Source organism: Osmerus mordax, chromosome 15 (genome assembly GCF_038355195.1).
Source record: "Osmerus mordax isolate fOsmMor3 chromosome 15, fOsmMor3.pri, whole genome shotgun sequence".
NCBI lineage: Eukaryota > Metazoa > Chordata > Actinopteri > Osmeriformes > Osmeridae > Osmerus > Osmerus mordax.
This window is the reverse complement of record NC_090064.1, coordinates 6,154,988-6,182,825: the sequence shown is the minus strand read 5'-3', so window position 1 is coordinate 6,182,825 and position 27,838 is coordinate 6,154,988. Positions and strand designations below refer to the sequence as shown.

General features: G+C 52.4%; 2 protein-coding genes across 2 annotated transcripts in view; one reads left to right on the top strand and one right to left on the bottom strand.

Annotated features, from left to right (window-relative positions):
- Positions 1-417: 417 nt before the first annotated feature.
- Positions 418-8,436, top strand: jcada (junctional cadherin 5 associated a). The gene is made up of 5 exons (XM_067252183.1): positions 418-737; positions 2,633-4,823; positions 4,872-6,734; positions 6,993-7,671; positions 7,791-8,436. Exons 1-5 carry the CDS (start codon positions 418-420, stop codon positions 7,823-7,825), a joined length of 5,088 nt encoding a protein of 1,695 aa, XP_067108284.1. The 3' UTR covers positions 7,826-8,436.
- A 2,064-nt stretch (positions 8,437-10,500) lies between these two features.
- Positions 10,501-27,838, bottom strand: part of cubn (cubilin (intrinsic factor-cobalamin receptor)) — a 33,256-nt gene continuing 15,918 nt past the window's right edge. Inside the window, exons 33-67 of the mRNA XM_067251628.1 lie at positions 27,579-27,695; positions 27,233-27,346; positions 26,928-27,056; positions 26,655-26,787; positions 26,369-26,574; positions 25,974-26,155; positions 25,642-25,834; positions 25,343-25,540; positions 24,886-25,032; positions 24,484-24,674; positions 23,966-24,134; positions 23,562-23,736; positions 23,289-23,467; positions 22,884-23,093; positions 21,748-21,888; positions 21,432-21,616; positions 20,755-20,926; positions 20,337-20,540; positions 20,066-20,215; positions 19,700-19,821; positions 19,081-19,306; positions 18,802-18,989; positions 17,580-17,736; positions 17,164-17,313; positions 16,603-16,791; positions 15,419-15,548; positions 14,984-15,201; positions 13,416-13,621; positions 13,001-13,163; positions 12,668-12,876; positions 12,328-12,472; positions 12,037-12,218; positions 11,557-11,722; positions 11,057-11,292; positions 10,501-10,809 (exon numbers count right to left, since the gene is read on the bottom strand). Of these exons, the coding sequence (XP_067107729.1) occupies positions 10,702-10,809; positions 11,057-11,292; positions 11,557-11,722; positions 12,037-12,218; positions 12,328-12,472; positions 12,668-12,876; positions 13,001-13,163; positions 13,416-13,621; positions 14,984-15,201; positions 15,419-15,548; positions 16,603-16,791; positions 17,164-17,313; positions 17,580-17,736; positions 18,802-18,989; positions 19,081-19,306; positions 19,700-19,821; positions 20,066-20,215; positions 20,337-20,540; positions 20,755-20,926; positions 21,432-21,616; positions 21,748-21,888; positions 22,884-23,093; positions 23,289-23,467; positions 23,562-23,736; positions 23,966-24,134; positions 24,484-24,674; positions 24,886-25,032; positions 25,343-25,540; positions 25,642-25,834; positions 25,974-26,155; positions 26,369-26,574; positions 26,655-26,787; positions 26,928-27,056; positions 27,233-27,346; positions 27,579-27,695 (5,990 nt within the window). The 3' untranslated portion in view covers positions 10,501-10,701. The remainder of the gene's footprint in view (positions 10,810-11,056; positions 11,293-11,556; positions 11,723-12,036; positions 12,219-12,327; positions 12,473-12,667; positions 12,877-13,000; positions 13,164-13,415; positions 13,622-14,983; positions 15,202-15,418; positions 15,549-16,602; positions 16,792-17,163; positions 17,314-17,579; positions 17,737-18,801; positions 18,990-19,080; positions 19,307-19,699; positions 19,822-20,065; positions 20,216-20,336; positions 20,541-20,754; positions 20,927-21,431; positions 21,617-21,747; positions 21,889-22,883; positions 23,094-23,288; positions 23,468-23,561; positions 23,737-23,965; positions 24,135-24,483; positions 24,675-24,885; positions 25,033-25,342; positions 25,541-25,641; positions 25,835-25,973; positions 26,156-26,368; positions 26,575-26,654; positions 26,788-26,927; positions 27,057-27,232; positions 27,347-27,578; positions 27,696-27,838) is intronic.

Genomic DNA, 27,838 nt, shown 5'->3' with positions numbered 1-27,838 from the left:
AAGCAGGGAAACGGAGGAGGAGAGAACAAGGAGAGGAGAGATGAGATGGGAGGGGGAGAGGGGGGGGGGGGTCTGAGGCGGCGGAGGGCAGCGGTTTGTCATGGAGGCTTGAAAACGGGGAGGGGGGGGGGTGCTTTTGTTCTCCTTCAGACCATCCAACGGAGTAGAGCGAGACGGGACACGAAGAGTCTGGAATGAGGAGAGACGGCGATCGAAACAACATCTCTCTCTCACTCTCTTTCCCCCCTCTCTCTCTCTCTCTCTCTCTCTCTCTCGTTTCCCTCCCAGTGATGGCCTCAGCGGTGCAGCTGTGCCGAGGTGCCCGCCACCGCTGGTAGGGGAAGAGGCAGACCCCGTCGCAGCCCCGTCCCTCCACCCCCTGACACAGACAAACACACCAGCCAAACCAATGCCACCATGTACAGCGTGGAGGACCTGCTCATATCCCACGGATACAAGCTGCCCACCCCCGCCCCGACGCCCGCCCCCACCCCCGCCCCCGACGCCCCCTCGCCCTCACCCCCGTCCTACGATGGCGGGCGCCACAGCGACTGCCGGCGGGAAATCCTGGAGAACCGGCTTGGCCACGGGCCGGTGAACGGGTTTGGGCGGGACGGGGGTCCGTACGGGTCCAGGGGGTACCCCCCCAACGACAACGAGTGCCGTGAAAGAAATCAGCCCGGCAATAACCATGGAGACACGCAGTCGTTGGGGGATTCTATTACGTCAGATAGCGGGTGAGTGATTGTGTGTTATTGTTGTCGTTTTTTTGCGTTGCCTCACGGGTTAACTTTTCATTCGTTTGTTACATTGACCTCTCTAGCATGCTGTTGTCGCGATGTGGCCACAAGGTAGTGAAGACAGACTTCAAGTCAAGGTCTTCTGCATCAAGGATGTTGCACCACTTAGTGAACCTCCTCACACTGCTCTCTCTCTCTCTCTCTCTCTCTCTCTCTCTCTCTCTCTCTCTCTCTCTCTCTCTCTCTCGCTCTCTCTCTCCCCATCCTTGAGTCTCTTCCCTCCGCTTCCCCCTCTTTTTTCCCTCCCTCCCTCCCTCCCTCCCTCCCTCCCTCCCTCCCTCCCTCCCTCCCTCCCTCCCTCCCTCCCTCCCTCTCCTCAGTTAAGGCAGGGGAAAGGGAAGAGGTAGAATGTTACTGGAGGCTTCATCTGACACATGGGACTTCACTGTTGTTGTAAACACACCCAGCCAGCGCCCCTTTCGAGCATGCCTGGATCTGCACACGCACACGCACACACGCGCACACAGAGGTGCGAGCAGAAAACCTCCCCAGAGTCTGATCGATAGCATTCTCTGGCGCTGCAGCAAGTTACACTTTCTTATATAACACATTCCCATTAATAATGGAAACACAGCAGCATTTAAATATGTATATTGAGACGCGGCTATTTTTAGTTCTGCCAGGAGTTATGCAATTGAAACCTTTTTCAAGTCAGTCGCAGCGAAGCCTGTGATTTGCCTAGCGACACACTCTGCTCTGTGATGTCATCTCGTCGACTGGCAGGCCAGTGGAGCCATTCGTGGTTTGGGATTTGTGGACTCAGAGACACAGAGTCAATACAGATGCTCCCATATCCAAACAGTTAGATGGGCCCGTCAACTACCTTGTCTTTGTTTAGCATCCAGCCTGCCAAAGAGATAGTGACATCAGTGTGTGAACAAGCCTTCGAACAGTCATTTGACCTTGAACATCATTGACGGCTGTATTGTGATATTGGCCTCGCCTATAACTACTTGGGTAGGCATCGGTGCTCATATTCTGCAAATGTTCCTCAAGTCAGTTTGCCCGGCAGTTTAATTTAATAAGGAAACGAAATAAAGCTTGCTTCAGTCACTCAGCCATCTTGTCATCGCTGCTCACAGCTATCGAGGCCAACGATTGGCAGGCTTAACTGTACTGTATGAGCCACAATCATAACGTAAGTGAATATCATGGTAGAGTTCAGCCGGGCGTATGTCCGTGTCGGACCCACGCATGACAGAACAGGAGCGCTTGGCCCGGGGAGGCCCACGTGCTGGTTTGTTGACATCCTTGTCACTCACTCTCTCCACGCAGACAGAAATAGCGAGCCTCGATGCAGAGACCTTCACTGTGGACCCTTCATGTCTGTCATGGTGAAGAGGTCCACAGCGCATGGAGCCATCCCCACACAAGCGGTAGTCAGGTCTCCCTGTCAGTCAGCCAGCTTTGTCTGCTGGGATAGATATGATGGCGTTTCAGAGGAGGTTAGCTTCGGACTTTAAGCGTCCGTATTATCGCTTTGTCTGTTTTGAAGGACGAATGCCCGATATCTCACGGTGTGGTGAAACAGAATGTGTGCAGACTGTCACACAATACAATTATGATTTTCCACTTGTGGTGAGCTGGCGCCTCCTAATGGTATTAACAAGAATCACAACAGCGCTACACTTGCACTCCAGGCATATAAGCTATAAGATGACCAGCCGAATAACATTGTATCCATCCAGAATATTAGCATGTTGTGGTCTGACAAAAACAAAAAGTACTGTCAATTGTAGAATTTGATTGTGTCAAAGACAGCTGACAACTGTGTTACACTGAACACAACAAAAGCTGATGTTTGTCCCGTGTGTGTGTGTGTGTGTGTTCAGGTTCTGTGACGGGCCCAGGGGTGTGTACCCCCAGTCCAGAGCACCCAGAGAAAGAGATGTGGCCTACTGGAGGAGGAGAGGCCAAGACTTCTCTGTTCTGCTGGACTACGCTGACTTCAGAGAGCCCAGAGGAGGAGGGGGAGGAGGAGGGGGAGGAGGGGGAGGAGGCGGCTACAGCAGAACCGATGGGCAGCAGCAGAGAGGGCAGGATGTATCTACGGAGGAGCGCCAGACAGAGAGGCAGATCTGGGCCAACCAAGCCCAGGTTCAGGCCAAGGCCCAGGCCCAGGCGCATGCTCGCTCCAGAGAGAGGGAGGCCGCCCTCCACCAGTGGAGGATGGCGGCCGAGAGGAAGTGCCAGAGCCTGGGCACGGACGAGTGGCGCCCCGCCTCCACCTTCGGCCGCCAGATGTCCGACTGCGAGGCCGAGAAGTGGGCTCGGGAGCAGATGCGGAACCACTCCCGCACGCCAGACGGCGCTGTCCTGCCCAGGACCAAAGCCAAGTCCCAGTCGCTGCCCCGCATGCTGCCGCCGGACAGCCTGCAGTACGTGGACGTGTCTAGCTCGGGTCACAACCTCTACAGGAGGGTCAACGGCCACCCTGGCCACCCCAGCCACGACCCTTACGGCCGGCGGCACTTTGAGATCGGCCGTCCGGCCAGTGCTAACCAAGCCGCCGTCACACCAAAGCCCCGCTTTTCCCGGCCGCTCCGCCCCCCCTCCTACGAGGTGCACCAACAGACCCGGGGTAGCTGTGAGATGTTGTCTGGGGACAGCCCAGCCCCCCAGGCCAGGGACAGAACCCCCATCCCCAATCCCAGGGTAGGCGACCCCCGACTGGACTACTTTGCACAGGAGTCGGGGGGGTCTGGTGTGGAGCCTCCAGGCTACAATCCTCCCCCGTCTTATAAGAGAGCCCCAGTCCTGAGAGGGGGACATAGGGGTCCCTTTGGTGAAATCCCTGTGGGCTACAGGTACAGAGGGGAGGTGGTGTACCAGCAGGTGGCGCCAGACGGAGTTCACTGGTACACCAGACACCCAGGGGGCTCCTGGCCAGACCCCCAGAGAGAGTGGGCCAACCTCCCCAGCCGAAGGAAGCTGTACCCCGGCTACAGCCCCCAGCCGCCCGGAGTGGTCCAGTACATCCCCTTCGACGACCCTCGCGTCCGCCACATCTCAGCCAGTACCTCCGGCAACTCCCTCACGGACGCCGACAAGATCCGGCACATCCGCAACACCGAGCTTCCCAGCGTCACCGTGTCCGAGCCCCCCCCCTCTTCCTCGTCAGACGACAGTGCCTTCCTGCCCCCGCCCCTGGGGCACCGCGCCAGCCCCTGCCCGCCGTCCCCGGGCGACCACGACGGCAACCAGACCAGGTGGCCCCACGGCGATTTGCACAAAAACACTGATAACAACAACTTCCCAGCGACCGACCAAAACTGTAACGACAGATATCCCAAAGGCCCGTCCTCAGCCTTCCAGCCCCCTCCGCCGTGCGGGCAGAGCACCTGCTCCGACCAGGCCTTCTCCGAGACGGCCACCATCACGCAGGTGAAGAAGATCGCTCCGGACTCAGGCCCGGACGGCAACAGGAACTCCAAGAGGAGGGTCAGCGAGACCATCTTCTGCCTCGTGTCCGTCCCCATCCAGATCCAGGCCAAGGCGCCGCCGGCCGACCAGAACAACAACAGCACCGCCGCCGTCGAGCCCGCCGCGAGCCGACCGCAGAACAGCCAAAGCCTCCGCAGCCAATCCCTGACCGAGATGTCCCTCAAGCCCCACCCCCTCCCCCACATAAGCACCAGCAGCTCCTACTGCATGAGGAACTCGAAGAGAGCCCCTCTCAGGAAGGAGATCGTGGACGCTTGGTCGCTCCAGGCCATGGCCGACAAGGAGCTCTGCTACGCCGGCTCGTGGCCCGGGGACCAGTACCGCAACCAGGAGACGCAGACTGTCAGCCCGCCTGTGGTAGCCAAAAGCTCCCCTCAGAGTCCTCCTGGTCCAGGGGGTCGGGAGCCATGCCAGCCAGCCTCCTCAGAGACCCCCGCCGAGGGTGGCATGGGGACAGACTGCAGCGCTGGCTCCTACGGCTCCTACTCCATGGCAGGCCAGAAGAACCTCCACCCCTCCAGCAATAGCGCCTTCTCCCGCCTCAGTATCAGCCCAGCTCAACCCCTGTCTCTACCTCCAGCTGGTACCACCCAGCTCCCGCCTTTACCCTCTCCAGGCTCTGGCCAGCCCCAGTCTCTCCCACCTCCGTCCTCCGGGCCTGTAGGGGGAGCCGAGCAGCATTCCTCCCCTAAGAGGAGTGGCCCCAAGCCCGCAGACGAGCCATCCGGCGAGCAGGTAGCCTTCGGCCAGTTCCTGCTGAAGCCGGTGAACCGGAGGCCGTGTGACGCCATCGAGGAGCTGGAGTTTATCAACAAGGAGATGGAAGAGCAGATTGGAAAGCGGCCCGGCGCAGAGCCGTGTCTGCGAGACCTGGAGGAGGCCTTCCAGAACACCCTGGAGCTCAGCCAGGCTGGAGGATCCCAGCACACAGCCACCGTTGACCCGGCGAGGGAAGCAACCGGCCTGGGCGAGCAGAGCCAGAACCGGCCGAGCCACGGGGAAGCGAGAAGCGCCTTCTCCAGACCCGCGCCTGGCAGAACCCCCACCGTGGTCTCCTCCATCAGACCACCTCGAGAAGACATACCCTCGCACCCTGGTCCCAGAGACTATGCCCCCCTCCCCCAGACAGAGCCTGGCCGAGCCTACAGGCAGGACATCCCCGTGCCCCAGGAGTCCCTGCTGAGGGACGTGGGGCTGACCGTGTACACAGAGGCCCCCGGGGGCCCCGGGGAGCACCGCCAGCGCTCACCCCTCCCCCTCTCCCACTCTCCTCTCTCCCTCCCCCTCTCCTCGCTCTCAGAACCCCAGGAGGGACCCCCGTCCCTGCACATGTCCTGGGAGAGCCGACTCTCCGTGGTGAAGAACCGCAGCGAGGACGTCCTCGACGCCTCCAAGCCGGTGCCTCCCTCCAGAACGGTGGAGGATGTCAGGGCCGTGGAGAGGAAGGCCGTCCCTACCCTGAAACTGCGCAGGGCCAGGAGTGAGACCAGCAGGCCCTCGAGAGCGGAGGGCTCCCCACGCGCCGCCAGGCTCTCCAGGGAGCCGGCCTTCACCCACGAGGACGAGGAGGACGCCCGCTACCGCGTCCGCCAGGAGGCCCCGGGGTGGGGGGACGAGGCCACGCTGGCCGACAGGCACCTGGAGAGCCTGCTGATCCAGGAGAAGGCCAACGCCCTGCCGGCGGAGGACCTCAGCAACCTCTACGAGGTCAAGTGCGCCAAGGGCATTCCCGAGAACGAGTCCATCGAGCAGCGGGCTGCCAGGATCCTCGGCATAGCCGTGCCCGTCGAGGCCCTGGGGCCCAGAGACACCCAGGATGAGGGGGAGGGGCAGGAGGCCACCGGCCTGGACCGGGGAGGGGGGAGCGAGCAGGGAGAGCCAGGCGCCACCAGCCCAGACGGCGAGGGACACCCAAGAGACAGCGGAGACCTCGGCAGCCCAGACAAGGAGGCCGACAGAGAGACGCAGCAAGTGAGCAGACAGTCAGAGCAAGTGACAGCGAGGCCCTTGGAGGGACACGGACAAGCAGCGGAGGAGGAGGAACAAGAGGAAGAGGAGGCAGGAAACGGTGGAGACGACAGCCCCCGTGAGGACAAGCGTGAAGAAGAGAGCCATCCGGCGAAAGCAGGCGATATCCAACTGCCGCCAGGCGGAGAGAGGAACTCGCTGGTTCTGGATCTGCCGGAATTCCCCCCCAGCAAGCTTCCCCTGTCTCTCCCCGTCACCCCGGACCAGGAGCTGGCCCTCAGCGTGAGTCGCGGGGAGAACGCGGCCCATGGGGTCTCCGGGGTGACCGAGGACCTGGCGGAGGACGAGCTAGCCTCCTCTTCCTCGACCTCGTCCTTGTCGTCCTGCTCTGTTGTATCGCCGGGCAGAACTGTCATGGAGGTTCTGGCTCATGTGGAGCAGGGGGACTCCGAGTCCTGCGTGTCCGGCCTTGGCATCAGGAGGTCGGAGTCTGGAGGAGTGGAGGAGGAAGGAAAGGGAGAGGTGGAGGAGGGAGAGAGAGAGGGCCAGCTGGGAGGAGGAGGAGAGGAGGACGGAGAGAGACCTGAGGAGCAGGGGGGAGAGGAGGAGGGAGAGAGAAGTGAGCAGGGGGGAGGCAGAGAGGAGGAGGGAGAGATGGATGAGGAGCAGGGGGGAGACAAAGAGGAGGAGGGCGAGAAAGACGGAGAGAGCGAGGGAGCGGCCATGGGAGAACAGCAGGGATATGGGGAAAGCGGGGTGAGGATGACTCCAACGGAGGAGAGAGAGCAGGAGGTGGAGGTGGAGAAGGAAGAAGCAATAGACTGCGCCAGCGCGGAGAGAGACGGGGGGAGAAACAAGGCGGAGGAGAGCACACGGGAGCAAGAAGAGGAGGGAGAACTGGGAGAGGAAGATGAAGAACAACAGGCAGAGATGAAGACCGAACATGAGGACGAGGAGAGGACAGAACCAGAGGCAGCACTCACTACAGAGCAAGAGGAGGAGGAAGAGAGAGAGCTGAAAATAGAAGAGGAGGAGGAGGTGGAATTGAAAATAGCCGAGGAGGAGGTTGAGAACGAGGTGGAATTGAAAATAGCAGAGGAGGAGGAAGAAGTTGGACGGTTAAAAATAGAAGAGGAGGACGAGATCGAGAAAGAGGTGGAATCGAGAGTCACAGAGGAGGCTGCGAAGAAACTTTCGGAGGAGTTCAAAAAAGAAGGGTCTCGAGGACGGACAGAATCGGAAGTGAACCGTGGGGAGGAGGTCAGGAGGAAGGAGTGCGAGGGAAGGCCAAAGCCCCTTCCTAGGCCCCAGAAGCCTCCCCTTCTGCCCAAACCCAAACCCCAGCCCAGGCCTCGTAGCAGTGCCACCGTGGCCAAAAGAGAGATCACCCTTCCCCTCAGCTTCAATGTCACCTGTGGCTCTACTACGCTAGAAGACGAAGAACTGCTGTCGGTCTCAGGTACACACCTGACACTCTTCTCTTAGCACGAGACATTTGTGTCTGTTTGTATGTGTGAAATGGCTCTGTGTGTGACTTTTCAGACAAGGTCTGATGGTACGTTTCTGTCTTCTCCCCAGACTCTTATGACCCCAGCCGTGTGGAGAGAGTGTAGCCTGACTTCTTCCAAGGCTTCCACAACCAGCTCTGCTCTGGTTGGTTCCACCCGTCAAGTTTCCCGATCAAAGTCTTCATCGTCATGTCACGACCCTATTGGCCCCTCACAGCACAACTTAGTACAAACACACAAGTCACACAAATACACCAACAGGAAACAGCCTAAAACAACAGCTGCAGTGTTTACACACCCACCTGGTGCTCCGAACGAACCTGTTAACTGCCAAACTACGGCCTTCACCCCTCTCCATCCTCCTCCTCGTCATCCTCCTCTTCCTCAACTGGCATTTCTCATCTGGGTTTTCCTGAACCGAATGGTCTTCCCCTTTTATTTTTTTGCTGTTTTCAACCATTTTGTTTTTCTTGTAAATGCATGTCATTGACTTCCAGAGCACTCCAGCCCCCTAGTGGCTCAGTGCTGAAATATGAATGTAAACGAAACGAAACACAATACGAGAAACACAATAAGAAGGACGTATTGTGTTACAATCAGTGTTACCCTACACCAAATGTACATAAGAGGTTTTATTCAAACCGTCGCTTAATGTTTATCGCTAAAGAACTGTATATTTTCTTACCTATGTTGGGAATAACCATTTAAGACGTAGTCTTGGGGGGGCAGGGGGGGAGGGGGCATAACCAATAACTAAAGCCCCCCTGGTCTTTATTCTTGTACGTGTGTGTGGTCATGGAGACTTAGAATGTGCGTAGTGAGGCTGGATCAAACATTGGGACATTTTCGAAAGTGTCATTAAGAGCAATACTGTTGCACAATGTTGTTCCAGTTCAAGGAGCTCATCAAAACCTCATCTGAGCTCGACTTTTAGCAGCCGCTTTTGATGATCGACAAATGCTCCAACAAATAAACGGTCGGCTAAAACTAAGTTGATATGCAATAAAGGGTAATGTTACTGGACGGTTTGGTTGGAATAGCTGAATAGCTGATAGTTGAATATCCGTAGGTCCACTTTTAGAGTAACTGCTTTATATCTGTACCATGTGTTACCAGCATCCGCCACCAGGGGGGGGTTGCATTGCTTATAGCCGATGGTGTGTTAGCTGTTAGCGGTCATTGCGTCATGCCGGTGATGCAGGCCCTCAGAGCCCTTCATACTGGGGTTGAGCTCATCGTTTAGGATGAGCTCAACCCCACACGTATCAAACATGTAATTCACATACGTATTTATTTTTGTTAACGAAACCTAATATTGTACAAAAAAAAAAGAACATATATTTTAACGTGCAAGAGGTTTAGATCCAACCGCGCAATTTGATTCGCTCGCATACATTAATTTTGAGATGTCACATGTGAGTATATCACGTTTCAAAACTGCTTCCCCCCCCGGCAATAAAAAAAGGAATACAAATATGTAGCTATATAGATTGCAGTGTGCCTTGGACACACTACTGTTTTTGTTGCAAAGGTCCATTTGTGTTAAACATTACAGTATGTGTAAAAAAAAAAAAGAAAAAATCATCCTTTCCCTGGATTTATTTTTGACCTCATTTCACATTTTATGTATAAGAACGTATTTTGTTATTTTAACAATAAAATTACCGCAATTTGGAGAATCCCCTGTAGACCATCTGCAAACACTCAAACTGTCAAGAAACTATTAACAGAATGGCATTAGTTTAATGAGTATCTATTGACCCTCTGCATACACTCATACAGACCCATCCATAGACCAGGTGAGCTATCCAAATAAAGGTCAACTAACAGTACTGAGTTCATTATTAAGGCAATAAACATTTGAAGCTAAATGTCACTGAAATAAATATATCGGTACCTGGAAAGCTGAAGACTATTTTTTCTACCTGTAACATTCAACAGTGTCTAGGTTCTGTGAGATGAGAAGGCATAGCAAGTGTTGGGCTGACATTGTATTCACCTCATCAGTAGCAATTTTCACACACAAACTTGCATACCATAAATGACTAATGCAATAATCTAGATCCAGATGTATTTTCCCTCTATTGAACTGGAATGAGTTGATAGTTGGTCAGGGATGTGGTATGAAAAGGGGGTCAGCTTTGAGTCGATGCAAGTGTTGGTAGCCAGTTATAGGACACTAACTCTGGTCCTGTACCTCGCTGTTCCAGGTGGACTGTTGTTAGCTGGTCATTCCCTTTGACCTTTTTCTATTGCAAGGTATTTGTAACATAATTGGTGCACATCTTGGTTTGATATTTTCTATTTTCATACAGTCTATACAGCCTTTTTGTATGCACAGGCATCCATATTGTTTTGTTCTTGCATGAAATGCGTAAGATGTTACAGAGAGAAAGATTATTTGCATATATTTGCATTTGGTACTATAGTATTACCCAATAAGCAATGGTTATATTTCATATAATGCATATTTTTATTTTCAAAGCGTAAGCCAAGTATTTAAATCAGAACAAGGTATTTTTTGAGTATTGTAAAAAGGGAACTGTTTTTTGTTTTGAAGGCACACTTCTATGTTTATGCTGCGATCATTTAAAATGAGCATAAAGAGCCCAGAGAAAAGAACAGAGTTGCCACTGTTATACAATACTGCAAACAATTAACAAATAAAGTCCTTGCATGTAAATGCTCCGCTGTCTTTTGTGGAAATGATGTCTCAGACACACATTCTGTCCAATGTTGAATTTTTTATTATTTATTATTTATTTTTTTATCACGCCACCTCTTCACAAACTCACTGAAAAACCCAGAATAATTCTTTCGAAAATTATCTACAAAAAATCAACTTGATTCAAATACATTCTTAGGTTCAATTTTAGATAATTTGCAAATATATACACGTAATTGGTCTGCAAAGATGGCACTTCGTGTGTTTAGTTTTCACTCGATTCTAGAAGGTGTAAACTGTGTGTGTGCTGTTCCTCCTAGCTGCTCCACGTGAGCCTGAACCCTGAGGGCAGGACTGCCGACTGGGCCTGGAACACGATGTACACGTGATGAGAGGAAGCCGTGAAAGGAGCAATGTTTGTCTCCTAGAAATCAAAAGAGAAGGGGGGGGGGGTTAAAACAGTGACTTTGTGGTCCCTGATGTAATCCCATGATCCGCAGAGCAGCGTGTCAACAGGAAGCATAGAAACAATATTACTAATTAAAAACCGTCTTGAGAAGAGATATTGAACGGCGTCTTCATATCCTCTTACTCTATGAAGATAAACCAGAAAGATATAAAGCGCCGAATGGTCGATATAATTTTTTTTAGGTCATCATTACGAAACTCACGGCTCCACAGTATGGACCAATAGGAGGAGTGCTGGCGTCATGGCCATCGTAGAGCTTCAGGAAGTTGTTCTGGCAGTCTCCCGGGTCATCAATGGCGATCTGGGCGAACGTCACGGTTACCACGCGTCCGCTGGGGGCCCGGATGCCCCACTCACAGTGCGTCCCGTTGGCATACGTGCCAGGGTAGTTAGGACTGGCCAAAGACCCATGGTCTCCGTACAGCATGCCTCCACAACCTGGCAAGAGAACACATACAGAAATACCCATAGCCATGGCATCCAAGGGCAGTCAATCCAATCAAATCTCTAAAACCCTTTTCAAAACACGAGGCTGAACGTGATCCTTGCTAACGCCAAGTCTGTGGCTTTGATTCTTGAATGGATCCCATGCCTAAAGAAATCGAGCGTGTGGCCAGTTTACACTTCCAGACGCTGTGGTGTGCGTCCATGTCTTGCACCAGAAGCGTGCCTGGCCCTGATTCCAGTCTACGGGTGTCTGACCTTGAGGCGAGGAGGTCCACGTGGCCTCGAAGCCGTCGCGGGTGCCCGAGAAGTCGCTCTTGAAGCGGAGGTACAGCTGGTTGGTGCGGGGGAAGACCGGGTCGGGGATCGTGCTCCCACAGAACTTCCCCAGGAGAGGGGCGTCCGCTGTGCTGCCGTTACGCACCTGAGGCAGAGCGGGGAGTAGTGAGCGTGCTGAGCGTGCACGAGGAACAGGCGAGGCAGCTCTTATGTGTTTATGTCTTTGTGGCCTAACTGTGGAAGTAGTTCAGTGTGTGTGTGTGTGTGTGTTCTTTGTGCACCACTCAGGAAGTAGTTCGGTGTGTGTGTCTTTGGGCACCACTGTAGAAGTATCTCAGTTTGTGTGTGTGTGTCTTTGTGCCCCTCTGTGGAAGTAGTTCAGTATTTGTGTGTGTGTGTGTCTGCACCACCGTGGAAACAGTTGAGTGTGCTGGCTCCGTGTCCACCCGGGGTTCTCACCTCCAGATAGTCGTAGTTGCAGGTGCTGTGCCTCTCCACGTCGAAGCTGTTGAAGAACAAGGAGATGGAGTTGTTCTGCGGAGCCTTGAGGATGATGGTGCAGTCCATGTTGTGTGGGTAGACCTCCGGCCAGCCCGGGCTCTTCAGGTACCCATACTCCTGCTCGTAGGTCCGACTACAACCTGGGATGAAGACACCAACAGCTCAGACCAGCGCAGAGTCATCAAAGAGTGGAAGATTGGGGTGAAAGAGAAGTAGGAGCTATGCGATGTGAAGAAGCGTTTTTTTTACCTGACACCTGATAGGTGAGGCTCATGCCATTGCCGCCGATGAAGGCGTCGGACTTGAAGTTGACCAACATGGTCCTCCCGTAGCTGTAGAAGTCAGGGACGTGGGTGTCCGCAGCACAGAACTTGTGCGACTGCCCGTAGTCTCCCTGTGAAACAAGAAACAGGGATAGAAGTTCCTGAGCGCGACCGCCTAATTGGCAGTTTCACCTCGACGAAAGCCCCCAAGGCACATATGATGAATTCGTAATCAATTCGAAATAAGTTGAGGATTTTTGCGAATCTGTCTTCATTTTTCATCTGTCCATCTTCCTACACCCGTCTTCCTCCCCAGGAACTCTCACCACTGGCAAGTCGATCAGCTCCAGGTAGTTGGTGCTGCAGCTCTGGCTGGGCTGCAGGTGGAACTGCTGCACCACGATCTTAACGCTCTCCTGGGGGGGCGCGTCCAGCACCCACCGACAGGACGTGAAGTCCGGGTAGGCGTTGGGGTGGTGGGGCGACGTCAGGGTCTGGGCCGTTGTCGTGGCGTTCAGGTTGCCTCCGCACAGTCCTGGATGGATGCAGAAAGGCACACACACAAACAAACTGAGCACTGTACGCTACATAAATAACACCACTTTTCCACAGTGTTCAAATTTAGGCTGCCTCTGGAGGGGTGATTAAGGTTGTCTTACTGTCGAGTGCCCTGTAGGTGGCGTTGAAACCCTTGCGTTGGACCACGCCGTCTGAGACAAAGTGCACGGTCAGGAAGTTACCGGCCGACACAAAAGGACCTGGGACGTCGTTACCACAGAACTTCCCAACCAGAGGGTAGTTGGAGTTTTCACCATCATAGATCTGGTTACGAGAGAGAGAGAGAGAGAGAGAGAGAGAGAGAGAGAGAGAGAGAGAGAGAGACAGAGACAGAGACAGAGAGAGAGAGAGAGAGAGTGTGGGGTGGAAGGAAAAGAGGGGAAGAGACGGAAAGCGAGAACGGAATAGGGATGGGTATGGTAGTAGCTCGCAATTTTGCCTATCTGATTCAAAGGAATGAACGAACAAACAAAAGACTGAATGAACCAAGGGACAAGCAGGAGCTCCAGTGTTTACCCTGACAGAGTCGTATCGACAGTTGGTGGTGGGGGAGCCCTCCAGCTCGAAGGGAGAGAAGGTCACGTTGACCACTTTGTTGACAGGCACGGAGATGGTCCACAGGCAGTCCAGAAGAGGTTCATAGCGACCGTCCATGTTGATGTCTGGAGAGCCAAACATTCCCATGGGCATGGAGAGGTAACCACCACATCCCTGGGCCTCACCTGGGGGGAAGAGAGACACAGCACACACACAACACACACACACACACACAGCTAAGGGTTGGTTTCTACCAAGCAGAGCATATAACCACATCATTTGTACTCTATATATGTCTTCGTTGCATGGATGTTCTTCTCTTATTTCCCAGCAGGTGGCAGTAACAGGTCATACACTGGGGTGACTTAGGTACAAATAGATCTAATAGATTTTCCCTTTTTTTTTTCTCCATCCTCCTAAGTCATGTAGTAGTTATCTACTCAGCTGTCACCCCATACTGCTGTCTAAGTTGGATTCCACTTGGCTGGTGTATGTAGACCGATCGTGGATATGGATACGGTTGAAGTTGTGACCCGTCCAACATTTTCCCATGGGAGAGTGAATGTGTGTGCAACCAATAAATCTTCCCCCTCCTGCATTCAGTTCGGACATCAACCACAGACAAGTCTGGTCCCTCATTCAGGGGCAATAGGGGAGAAGGACAATTGTAGAGTGATTTAATTGTGACAGAGGGAGGGGGGCATGATTTAAATGTGACACACACAGAGGGGTGTCTTTTATGGTGAGACAGTGACGGAATCTGTGGTTGAACCCCCTTTTTTTTAACTTCAGGCTTCATTGTGTTATATCCTTTCTCTCTCTCCCATCCGCTCTCCTTGTCATCGTCCTATCCCTCTCAGCCCAGTCGTTGTTCACTAATATGTCTGGCCTGCAGCTTCTTTCATGGACAAAAGCAGCTTCTGTGCAGAGGACTGTCCCTGGGCCAGACACAGCCCTCTCCCCCCCCACCCCCAGGGTTAACCAAACACTGCTCAGGGCTCTGACTCACTCACCAAAAATGACCTCATGGGTGGACATTTGTAAGCCGAAACATGATTTGAGACAAGCAAAACAAGAGCCTGAAACAGGAGAGAGAAGAGCAACTCTGCCCTCTCTAACAAGCTGACTGAAATCTACTGGACTCTTAGTGGCCTGAAGTATTTCAAGTCTGAATAAATATTGCGACACAAAACATGCACGCCCATCTTTGACATCTATACGGTTGGGTTTAGGCTTACAGAACAGCAGTATATGTAAGAGAATCCTAAAACCATACACAGTATTTATTTCAAAGACTCCCGATCTTTGACTAGAGGACACTGCAAGACAACTGCCGGCAGAAAAAAAAAATCACTTACAGAGTCTAGTTTCCAAGATAATCATGCGATAATCATGTAGTGTTCTTGGATCACTGTGACTAGACATCTTTGACTCTCTTTTAACCGTAACCTTTAGCGCACTCCACCATCAGCTTTCATGTGAACGATTCAGAGCGGACCAACCCGGTCATAACTGACCGATGCTGACCTACCCGGAAGTGGACCTACCTAGAGTCTCTCTGTAGGTGGCTCTCCAGCCCAGCCCGTGGACGGACCTGTCGGTCCTGAAGACGATGAACAGCTGATTGGTGGACGAGCGGAGATCCGGGGGCAGCTGGCTGCCACAGAACCTCCCCATCAGGGGGGCCAGGGTGTTCGGCCCGTCGTACACCGCCACGTAGTCAAACTGGCAGGTGGAGGACGCCTCAATCTGGAAGGTGTTGAATCTGCAGAGGGGCATGGGTTGTTTTGTCAGAGGGAGAGCGGGTGTTTCGTAGAACGGACCTCATATCCCGAAAACGACGCGTTGTTTCGCTTTGTTCAAATCCCACCGGAAGAACAGTAAAAAGAGAAGGCTTGATCTCCACTCCTAAGTGCTCGTATGAGTCGATGGGCTGTGAATCGAAAACCGAGCCCAGCCAGACTGTCTGTCTGAGGACTCACTTGAGATCGATGACCCGGTTGTCTTTGACAGCGATGTGGTAGGTACAGTTGATGTTATGGTGGTAGTTCACAACAGACAGAGCTGGGCTGCTGACGGTACCTGCAGTGTTGTTGAAAACCCCTCCACATGCTAGCAAAGAGAGAAAATATCGTTAGGATTCTTTCAGGGTCGTGACAGGAAATATTATAATTTTCATACATTGAACATCATTACCGTTGTCATATATACCATAACATCGAAACTACAAACAAAATATGTATAAATGGCTCGTTCAAGTTCAGCTAATGTTATGTGTGTTCCCTTCTACATCAATTGCTTTAGATGAAAGCCATAGCTAACTGGCAGAGTAAAACCATAATATACTTAATGTCTTAATACAGAGTCAGTCTGTGTGAATCTGACCCTGGCAGTGAAGAGACATTAGTCATGGTCCAGGCCTGAGACATCATCTAATGAAGTGTGGTTCCCTCTTCATTGTAACAGGCTATAATGGCTCCCTTGTTAACACACGGCTTAACTATCCCAGAGTGATTAACAATCCTGTGAGTCTGATTGTTCAGACAGACACGTCAGACAAAAGTCACATGAATATAGAGGAGATTGTGGGTGAGGGCGTGCGTGTGTTTGTGTGTGTGAGCGTGTTTGTGTGTGCGTGGAGAAAACATGAGTCTCATTCTCATACACAACCTCTTTCTCTCGTCCTGTCATCCTCCCGCTCTCTCTCTCTCTCTCTCGTTCTCTCTCTTTCTATCTTTCATTCTCTCTCTCTCTTTCTATCTTTCATTCTCTCTCTCTCTCAAATCCCCTCTGATTGTTTGAAAGCGCAGTGTCTCCCCATTCCTAACATTCTCCACAGTGGGCTGAATGGAGGGCTGGATGGCACATTCCCCCAGCGGGGTAAACAGCCCCCCCAGTCATGGAGGCTTCATGCCAGGGGGCAAGGGGGCCCCGGGGCCTGCCAGACCCACACCCACAGCCCCCCTCACAGCCCCAGCCCTCCGATCTCACTGTGGAATGAAAAACATCCGGCTGGCAAAGCACTCGGATAGATCAAGTCAATCCGACCCTATCAAAGCCATCCTACCGTGAAACGGTGTGAATGGAGGCCGAGATTTGAGGGGACATCATTCACTACCACTTGACCCAATACAACGCGCGCGGCAGTGGTTGCCATGGCACTCACGTATGGCGCTGTACTCAGCCATGAAGCCGTTGTCATTGAGGACCGAGTCGGAGTAGAAGTTGACGAGCATGGGGCCGAAGGTGGAGAAGGGGCCTGGGATGGTGTGGCCGCACACCTTGGCGAGGGGGGTGCCCGTGGGAGACCTGCCCTGGTACACCTTCACCCCGTCGTAGGCACAGGTGCTGTGCACTGTGGGGGAGGAACGACACGGGTGAAGAGCAGCTCTGTGGGTGTACTGCATTGGTCTTCAACACTGGATCTCGCTGTCCTTTCCGGTAATGTTCTAGATGTTTCCTTTCTCCAACACACTTGATTTAGACGTATGGGTTGCTATCGAGCTCTGCAGAAGCCTGCTACCCATTCATCTGAATCAGGTGTGTGGAAGCAAGGAAACATCTCGAACATCCAGGACAGTGAGCCCTGAGAACAGGGTTGAAGACCAATCAATGTCATCTACATTGAAACAACAACGATGAGATGAAAGCCCGGGGCTCATCCAATAGGGACGTACTGAAACGATGACATCACAGGGTGAAACCCCAAGCCCCCGCCTCCTCTTACTTTCAACCTGGAAGGTCTTGAAGGTGAGGAGGATCACAGTTTGGTTCCCAGCGTTGATCAGGTAGTCACAGTTGGAGCTGTAGGGGTACTGGGCAGGGTAGTTGGGTGACAGCACCTTGCCACTGGGGGCTGTGAAGTTGGCGCCACAACCTGAGTTGGAGAAACGATGATGAAGAGGAGGAGGAGGATGATGAGGATGACACTATAGTACTGAACTTCCCTTTCAGGGGAACACAGATGTCTACAGTTTCTGCTGTGATTACCTCAACCAAATCAGTTTGTCTTTCCAATAACAGGCGTGAATGTTTATTCCCCTTATAATACGCAAACATTTTCGAACATTTGATTCATGTCAAGGGCCTCATTCGTGAGAGAGTTGTGGAGTTATCCCTGGTTATCCCAGGTGTGTCACTGACGTGTGATGAAGGAGGCCAGGAAGCCTTTGCCAGGGGAGCCTGTGGACTGGAAGCGGGTGGTGATGGTGTTGAAGGGGGCGATGACGGGGGCGGGGGCCGTGGAGCCACAGCCCGTAGCCAGCAGGGCCTCGTTGGTTTCTCTGGCGCCAGACCACACCTGCAGGATACATGGGCTGCATTACAAACAGGACATCAACTCAGAGAGGGAGAGAGAGGGGGGGAGAAGAGTGAGACAGAGAGAGAGAGGGGGGGGGAGAAAGAGAGACAGAGAGAGAGGGGGAGAAAGAGGGACAGAGAGAGAGGGACAGAGAGGGGGGGGAGAGAGAGAGAGAGAGAGAGAGAGGGGGGGAGAAAGAGGGACAGAGAGGGGGGAGAGAGAGAGAGAGAGAGAGAGAGAAAGAGAGAGAGAGAGAGAGAGAGAGAGAGAGGGGGGGGGGAAAGAGGGACAGAGAGAGAGGGGGAGAAAGAGGGACAGAGAGAGAGGGACAGAGAGGGGGGGGAGAGAGAGAGAGAGGGAGAGAGAGAGGGGGGGAGAAAGAGGGACAGAGAGGGGGGAGAGAGAGAGAGAGAGAGAGAGGGGGGGGGGGGAGAAAGAGGGACAGAGAGAGAGGGGGAGAAAGAGGGACAGAGAGAGAGGGACAGAGAGGGGGGGGAGAGAGAGAGAGAGAGAGAGGGAGAGAGAGAGGGGGGGAGAAAGAGGGACAGAGAGGGGGGAGAGAGAGAGAGAGAGAGAGAGAGGGGGGGGGAGAAAGAGGGACAGAGAGGGGGGAGAGAGAGAGAGAGAGAGAGAGAGAGAGAGAGAGAGAGAGAGAGAGAGAGAGAGAGAGAGAGAGTGACCTTGCTTTCATTCAGTCTCGTAAATAAAAGCGTCACCCTCGAACACTGATTAAAAATCCTGCACACGCTGTAAATCCGCCCCAGAGCGGCAACGTTAGTGTGTTTGTTTCTGCTGAGCTCAGCAAACTAAGCATGTTCCGTACACATTCGTGTGTTTGCTGCCCAGCCGTAAACATGTAGGGTCCTGTAGAGAGGGTATCACTCCCCAAACACTCTCCCATCTTCTCCAATTTGAACTCTTCCATACAAAGACACTTAAAGTCAACAAAAGGAGGGAGAATTCCTTTACATTCGTAGCTACAGTATTTTCTATGCCCAGTATTCAGAAATATAATTGTGTTAATGTAAATAAAAAGGTATTTTGGTACAGCGTTTTTTGGGGCACCTTGACGTAGCTACTCTGGCACTGCCCACTGCTGTCTGGAATCTGGAAGTCGCTGTTGAAATTCATTTCCAGGTGATTTCCCTCATGGGCAATAATCGTCCAGGAGCACTCGATGTTGGCAGGGAAGTTTAGAGGGTAGTTAGGGGACTTGATGGCACCTGTGTCTGCATGGATCACCCCTCCACAACCTTGGGTCAAACACAGGCAATGAGTCATGTTCACTAACATTTCAACTAAAGGACAACGTCTCATGCTGGTCACCCATTGGTCCATCCTTACCTGAAGAGTCAGATGACCAGGTAGCGACGAACCCTCCATGGGCAACCAGGTGGTCAGCCAGGAAGACCACCACCATCTTGTTGGACCCAGACTTGATGGTTCCTGGTGAGGTGGTGCCACAGTACTGGCCAATGATGGGAGATCCTGAGGAGGCGCCGTTGAAGATGGTGACCGAGTCCCAGGAACACTGGCTGTGAGCCTCCACTTGGAAATAGGTGAAGGTCAACTAGAGGAGCACAGAAGGTGAAGTTTAAGGGTTCATGCAGGCCAAGACGAGTTGCCAGCATTAGCTTAGCCAGAATTGTATTTTTGGCTAAAATAAAGGCGCAACTGAAAACAAAACAAATCAACAAATCCTAAATGTTTTGGGTAAGCAATCAGAAATCGGGGGGGGGGGGGGGGGGGGGGGGGGGGCATGTAAATAGGGGGACCTAGGCCCCTCCAGGCCCCCTTGTGGCTAAGCTTCTGGTTGCCAGGCCCATAATGTAGGAACACATAAGGAACACATATTTTAAACAAAAGGTTTTCCAAAGTTTCAACTGAGCTACAACACTTTGGCATAACACAACAACAGTCTGACCAGTGTGGTTTCTACATTGCCTCTCGTGTTCCCACTCACAGTGATGGTGTGGCCCTCAGGGGCCTCCAGGAGCCAAGCACAGCGGCTGTTCATGGGGTAGTTGTTGGGGTACGCAGGGCTGGTGATCCCCCCTTCCTCCCCTCTCTGCCAGCCACCACAGCCTGGGGAGAGGGAGGGAAGGAAGTGGAAGAGGGTTAGGCATAACTATGCTGCACAATGGATGTTCTTCCAAAACCTTGTTCCTTGGAGGTTAGGGCAATGTAGTTCGTTTTTCTCTTGGTTCGGCATTCACTTGATGTCTGGAACTAAGACAATTGGCAACCGTTGTTGAGGTCAATTTGTTGTCGTTGTCAGTGGATCTCCATTAGCGGTTGAAGGTATTAGTTGAAAGAGCGTGGGACCCACCAGAGAACTGATACATGGCCATGAAGCCTAAATCTCCCACAGCGTTGTTTGTCTGGAAGTGGACCCAGAGTTCGGAGGTGGAAACTACCAGGGGAACAGGGGGCAGGGTGTTGCCGCAGAACTTGGCCAGCAGCTCCCCATCGGAACCACCTGGGGGAGGAACAGAGAGGGGAAATCAAACACGCCTCAACTCTCACTTCCTCTCCTACAAATACCCTGGCTCTCCCGCCACCCAACCTCGCCCTACAAACACCGAAAGGCTCAAACTCACCCAGGCGGAACTCGAGGTAGTCGGTCTGGCAGTTCGGGTGATTCTCCAGGTGAAGGTCCTCCAGCAGAACCACGATGGAGGAGTTGACCTGGATGGGGTTCTGGATCAACCACTCACAGTTGAGGTTGCTGCTGTAGTTGGAGGTGAGGTAGCCAGGAGAGGTGAAGTTCCCTCCAGCAGGATCATTCAGCATCCCACCACACACTGGAAGACGAAACAAACAGTTTGAAAACAACAAACAATCCCAAAACCAATGTTTCTGCACTACACAGTAGCATAAACACCAAACCTTCAACACATGACACAACATTCAGAAACACACGAACAGTCCTGGTTATGCACATAAATACACACTACAGCACCGCACTTTCCCGACCAGAAACCCTGACAGGCCTAACTCCGGGGCTCCTCCTCCTACCTGCGTCCTCGTCGGAGGAGTAGTCCGCTGTGAAGCCCCCGTGGGAGACGGACGAGTCGGTACGGAACACCACGGACATGGTGTTGCCAGACGACCACACCTGCGTGCCGGCGGGCACCGTGCCACAGTAGCGCTGCAGGCGAGGAGCGTCAGCTGCCAGCCCGTTGAAGACCTGGGGTAGAGGCAAGGGCAGGAATGTGGGTTCGAAACCGCACAGAGGTGAAGGTGCGAAGGCTCATGGAGTCGCACCTGAACTAGTTTTACCCAAGGTTCAAAGCTATGTCTGTGTACATGAGTCAAATTATGTTCTGTTTCAGGAATCTAGTGCTCTGAGTGCAACAAAGGCGCATTGCAGATAAAATAGATAAAGGTGCTTGTAATAAGCATTAGTTAATAGGAGATAAGGACGTATTAACAAAAATTAATCTTGATAAGCATAGGGGCCTGATTGCCTATTAACCTTCTCTAACCCATCTCTGAACCATACCAATGTTATTAACACTTACATAGTCTTACTTCCCAGGCTTACTTATTGTTAATAAGCATGTTACGCGGGCCTTAATACCTATTAAATAATTGCCAGCACCTTGAAAGTAGTCGAAAACCTAGACTCTTAAAGGCTTGAATGACTATAACTCATGACCTCTGATCAGACTAGAGAAGAGGGAGGGACCCACATCGACGTAGTCGTAGCCGCAGGAGGAGCTGCCTTCTTCCAGACGCAGGTCGTTGATGGTGAGGGTGACCCTGCGCCCCTGGGCCACGCGGATCTCCCAGTGGCACAGGCGACTGTGGGGGTACAGGTTGGGGTAGTTGGGAGACGAGATGGTCCCCGTGGGGGCGTTTAGCACCCCTCCACACACTGCGGACGGGCGAAGAGGGGGAAGGGAGGCAGAGAGGAGGGAGACGGGCAAGGGTTAGAAGGGGAACTCCGGAAGTCGGAACGTCGATACGAAAACATGCATCTGGTCAGTGGTCTGTCAGGTCCCTTACCTTCCACACTGGCATGGAACGAGAGGCTGAACCCTGGTGCGTTCGTACTGCCGTCACTTACGAACTTGACGTAGGCGAAGCTGTCACTGGTGTCTACGGGAGCAGGCATGCTGCTACCACAGTGTCTACCCAGAAATCTCCCTGCACACCAACAAACAGGTTAGCAAGCTACTGTTGTCATTTTCGCGTTGACATAGTATTGGTTAATGTCTCAGTAGCAGTCACTTTGATCCAAGGAGACGTAGAGTACCTATAGAAAGCACAGCAGAAGTAATCACATATCAGCTACCAGGCAGGGAGAACGAAGTAGAACATAAACATCTCCATCGCTTAAGTGAAACATCAACCAGTGGGCGCAGTCTCTTGCCGGTCGACGTAACGGCAGGATCTCACACACAGCTTGCAGAGAAGTGACACGTTTGCAGGTGTCACAAGAAATAAGCAACTGGTAAGTACTGCTACAAAGATTTTTTACCAAATTTAAGAAACCTTGAATAAATGGACATCCTAACCTGGGCATGGACCTAGACATCAGGGAAATCAAATAGCTGAGGGGCGATATGAAGCACAGGAACAACCCACAGGAACAAGGCCTCCTATTGCTGATCGGCTATCCCTTCTCATCACTGACTCCCTGTCTGTTATGTCTGTTTGATAAGTGCTGATTGAAATGTAAGTAATGTTAGAAAAACATCACTTCTATGTTCCAGCCCTGATAAAGAGACAGGAGTCCGCGTTCCATCCATGCTCACTGGGGAAGCTGACCTTGTAGAACGAGACCCTGAACAGTTCATCTGAGAGACAGAGATAAAACAGAGATAAAAACTGAAGGGAATGGTGTTTTGGAGAAAACAGCCTGTAACCAGACAGCTCGCTCAAACCCACGGGCCTGTCTGCATCGACCCCGGAATGCAGGGAAGTAGGAAAACATCTCAGCTGAGCCTGGTGAGGATAACCTTGCTCAGAAAGGAGATAAGACAGTGTAGCATTGGTAAGCTCTCGTCCCACCAGTCAGACAAGGGCGTTCAGACTATCCAAACCCATCCACCCAAGAGAACCTAGGTCAGAGCGACAGGGAACTCTTACCAACAAAACGTGGCACCAAAAAAATCGAAATGGCCGAACGTCAACAGTACCTGAAGCGTTGTACTCTCTGATCTCCACGTAGTCTGAGGTGCAGTCTGGGGAATCCTGCAGGGTCAGGGCGTCGTAGATGAGGGTGAGGTAGTGGCCCGTGGGCCCCTCCAGGTACCACTCACAGGTGGAGCTGTCGGGGTAGTGGGCGGTGGGGTAGCCTGGACTCTTGATGGCGCCGCTCTCAGCGATGTAGGTTCCCCCACAGGTGGCTGCAGGGGGAGGAGAGGAGAGTTGGAAGGAAACATCACAACAGTAGTTGCCCCCTGAGAAAGACCTTTAGTCTATGAACTCTTATCGATTCAACTCCCTGAAAAACGACTGCACAGGTTAGACTACTGCACAAGTTGTTGTTTATGTTCCATTGAAAAGCAGTGAGTACATAATCCACCAAGCTGACTCCGTACCGATGGAGTACTTGGCCTTGAAGCCCTTGTGCACGATGCTGGTGTCCGTGCGGAAGCGCAGCAGTATGGAGGAGGCGGTGGAGTGCTGGGTGGAGGGGCGGGTGTTGCCGCACAGCTTGGCGATGGGGTCAGCGTCCAATGTGGCGCCGTCTCTCAGCTCCAGGTAGTCGTACGTGCACCTGAGATAGGCAGGACCACGGCATGGACAACATTAGGAGATCGATCGAAATGAACCACCTCGACGCGAGTTCATTCGAAACGCCTCCATCTTACGTGGTGGTCGGCTCGATGTAGAAGTCGTCCTGGAAGTCGATCTGGACCGACTCTCCGTTGGGCACGGTGATCACCCAGACACAGTCGATGTTCTGGGGGTAGTTCTGGGGGTAGTTGGGGGACGTGATGTAGCCTGGTGGGTCTGTGTCCCTTAGTTTTATCACCCCTCCACAGGCTGGGGTCAGGGTGAGATTGGGGGTCAATGGACAGTGTTAATGCCCTTCATAAAAACACTACATTCACAACAAAGGAAAATGTCGACACATCTTTTTGCATTTTATGGATCGATGCTACGTTCACGCATACTCCTGATTGTCGATGGCATTTTTCAAAACCTGGTAGAATTGTGTGATAAGAGAGTAACAATACACTTCAGGTGCCCAGGACGAATGGGAGGAGTTTACCCAAGCTGTGGGCCTCGAAGGTCAGCTTGAAGCCGACGGCCTCGTTGGTGTGGTCCGACACGAAGCGGACGTGCAGGTCGTTGTCTGTCGTCTGGATAACGGAGGGGGGGGTCGCCCCGCACAAACGACCCCCGATGGAGGGGGCCGAGACGTCTGGACCGTTCCTCAGCTGAGGTAGACGAAGTGTGTGTTTGTTTGTGTGTGTGTCGGGATCAGAGGGGTAAAGTGGAGGGATCTCATTACAATCAATGTCACTTACTGAGGAAATCGAATCTGCAGAAAGCATCGAGGGTGTGGAACGTTCCGTGCTGCACTGCTGTGGCTTTCAAAAGCGCTCCCTCGCTTTCCCTCATTTCAACAGAAATAACCTAGTTTGCCTGTTATCCCAACCCGCTACTAATTAGGTGGTTAAACTGCAGCTATGAGCACTGACAGACACCACACAGATTCAAGTACACATGTTTTATCCTCAGGGTAGACTCCTTCACCAGTCTGGTTCCCCAGTGCTCTGGACGTACCTCGACATAGTCTCCAGTGCTACAGAGTCTCCCGAAGCCTTGGATCTGGAACTGAGTCTCGAAGTTGACGGACACGCGGAACCCAGGTGTGACCATGACGTGCCAGCTACAGTCCAGATCCGGCTGGTAGTTCTGGGGGTAGCGAGGGGTGGAGAGAACCCCCCTGTCCGCATGCAGGAGACCCCCGCAGCCTGGGCCGACGGACACATACCAAAACATTTTAAAATATACGAAACATCCAACTTTGAACCCAACCGGCTTCGACCTTGAGGGTGTTAGGTTGGTTTAGGGGCGGCTCTGTGGCCGGATGTGAAGGCCTCTGCGACACTGCTTGTAAAAAGGGGTCGCATGAATACTTTCGATTAGTTTTTTTTTCCGATTCGACCAGGGTCGTGACCTCACCCTTGGAGTAGGACGCGTTGAAGCCCCGCCCGCTGAGGCTGCTGTCGGACGTGAAGCGCAGGAACATGGAGTCTCCGCTGGAGTGGATGGGACCAGGTAGCTGGCGACCACACACGGTGGCCAGCAGGGGAGACAGGTTGGTCTCACCTGGAGGAGGGAGAGACCAACATGCCAACACAGGAAACACGTGTTAGAATGAAGAAGAGATGATGTGCGGGTCATGCTGAAGACTGAATAACTGGAGTATTTTGAGAACAGCGATAAGTCATTTGTATGCTATGCCTTGTCTTTGTTTAGGTTGGTTTAGGTGCAGTTCTATGGGTGTATGTGAAGCCCTTTGTGACATTGCTTATAAGACAATTGAAAAAATAATAATATTTGATTAAAGGACAAGAGAGGAGAAACTGGATATCTGGAAGTCTTAGAGGGCCTGGTGTGTGTAGTTGTGGCGACTGACCATCTCTGATGACCAGGCTGTCGAAGTAACAGTTGGGGTAGTCCTCCATGTCCAGATACAGAAGGTTAAACTCCACGGTGGAGTCAGGAGAGCGGATCACCCAGGTGCACTCCAGGTTGAGAGGGTACACCTCTGGCCAGTCAGGAGAGAACATGAACCTGGGGGTGTCACCAGGCATCAGAGCCCCACCACAAGCACCTGAGGGCAGAAACATGGAGATGTCCCCATAAGGATAGGAAAACACAAACAAACACACACACACAAGAAATGTATTCAGGCTGAGAAACGACGATTCTGACCTGGTGCTATGGTGGGCAGGGGTCCAGAGTTCTGGATGGCCGTCCACTCGATGAGGAAGCCCCTCCCACCGATGACGTTGTCGGACTGGAACTCCAGGGTGACGGTGCTCCCGGAGCTGGTGACGGAGGGGGGCGTTCGCATGCCACAGAACGTGCCCAGGGAGTAGGCGTGCACGTTGGGGCCGTCGAAGATCTGACGTGGTCGAACGGGGAGGTCAGAGATGAGGGAACCACACACACGCATATACATCCGAGACACACACAGACACGTATACATACAGTCACGCACAGACACACGAGACACATACACACACAGGCACATACGCACACACCTTGAGATTGTCGTAGTAGCAGTCGTACAGGTCCTCGATGTCGATGTCCAGGAAGCGTATCTGGACGTAGCTGTCTCCGTCCACGGTGATGGTCCAGCGGTAGTCTGCGTTGCTGGGGTACGTACGAGGGTACAGGGGCGACGCCAGCTGCCCGGACTCTCCAGTGATGTCATTACCATACACTGGAGGTGGAGGTGGGTTAGTGAAGAAGAGGAGGAGGAGGAAGAAAATTAGAAAATGGGGAAGAGGAGAAGAAAGAGAGATAAAGTATTCATCCGTTATATTGCCATACATTTACTATACCAATTGTGTTTTTTTCTAGACTCTGAAGACATTAGAAAATGAGTTGACACAAACACTTTTGCATGCATACACACACACACACACACACTCACAATGGGAAAAGGTCAGTCTGAAGCCAGATCCACTGACGGAGGCATCAGAGCGGAACTTGACCCAGAGGATGTGGCCGATGAGAGACGTGTAGTTGGAAGGGAGGGAGTCCCCGCAGAACCGGCCAACCAGAGCGCCCGTAGAGTTGCCCTCGCGGATCTCCAGGAAGTCGTTGTTACAGCTCGAACTCTGCTGCAGCTGGAAAGCACTGGCAGGGGAAGAGAAGAAATATAGTTTACAGTTATAGTTATATATGAATACAGCAGCATAAGGAGATAGGAGCCTTACATGAAGGAGAGCTGTAGGAGGTTGCCTGGAGAACTGGTGATGGTCCAGACACACTCGACGTTGGGAGGATAGGTGTCAGGGTAGTTAGGACTGTTGAAGGCCCCTGTCTCCATGTATAAGTCTCCTCCACAGCCTGGAGGGGAGGGGAGGGGAGAAGGGAAACAATGAGAGAGAAGGGAGGGGATGAGAGGAGAGGAAGGGAGAGAAATGATCAGTGATTATGGCCTATGTGTCACCTCAGGACTGGTTTGGTGACAGTAGAACATAGTTTACTTGAGGTGGAGGCCGAGTAAGTGGCCCTGAAGCCTTTCCGTCCGACAGACGAGTCTGAGATGAACTTGACAACCAGGGCGTTGCTAAACGACGTTAGAGGGTGTGGAACCTCAGTTCCACAGTAACGACCTGAGACAGAAAAAACATCACAAGATAAACAGATGGAGATTGTTGAAGTGTAAAAGGATTGTATTTTTGCTGTGCTGTACAGTCCTAATGACATGTAGGTAACATGTATAGAAAGTACAGCATGTATGACATGTACAGTCACTCATAGTGATTTGACACTTCTCTGAGAACCCCACCGATGGTTGGGGCTTGGTAGTTATCTCCATCCAGGATCTCCAGTACATCATGGGAACAGTTCCCGTTGTTCATCTCCAGTTCAAAGTCAGTAAAGGACAAGGTCACATGGTTGACTGTGAAGAGCAGACATCACAGCACCAGTCACACTAGGCAATTCATGAATGTGTACATTTAACAACAAAATAACCAATTTGTCTTATATGAGGTATGATATGGAATCTACAATGTGTACTGTTTACATAAAGACTGTTTTCCATCAAGGGTCAACATGGCATGAGGTGAATGTGCGTTCTATGATGCTGTTGGTACAGGATATCTGTAGAGATATCTGATTGGCGGACTCACATGGCTCCTGGGCTGTGATGATCCAGCTGCAGTTCTGATTGGCTGGGTAGGCAGCAGGGTACCGAGGAGAGGCGATGGCCCCACCCATATCGTCAGTCAAGATGGTGGCTCCACAAGCTGAGAGGAGGACAAAGAAACCAACCATTTCCACGCTTTCCAAACAAAACTTGAATGAAAACCAAAGTCACTGGATATTGATGAAGAAATACCCATGAAAACCAACGCAAATCATTCATAGCGCCCCGTGAGAAAATATACCA

Coding starts and splice junctions, on each gene's coding strand:
- jcada (XM_067252183.1), top strand. CDS start 418: ATGTACAGCGTGGAGGACCTGCTCATATCCCACGGATACAAGCTGCCC. Junction 4,824..4,871: donor AACCCCTGTCTCTACCTCCA/GCTGGTACCACC, acceptor GGCTCTGGCCAG/CCCCAGTCTCTCCCACCTCC. Junction 6,735..6,992: donor AGGAGGAAGGAAAGGGAGAG/GTGGAGGAGGGA, acceptor CCAACGGAGGAG/AGAGAGCAGGAGGTGGAGGT.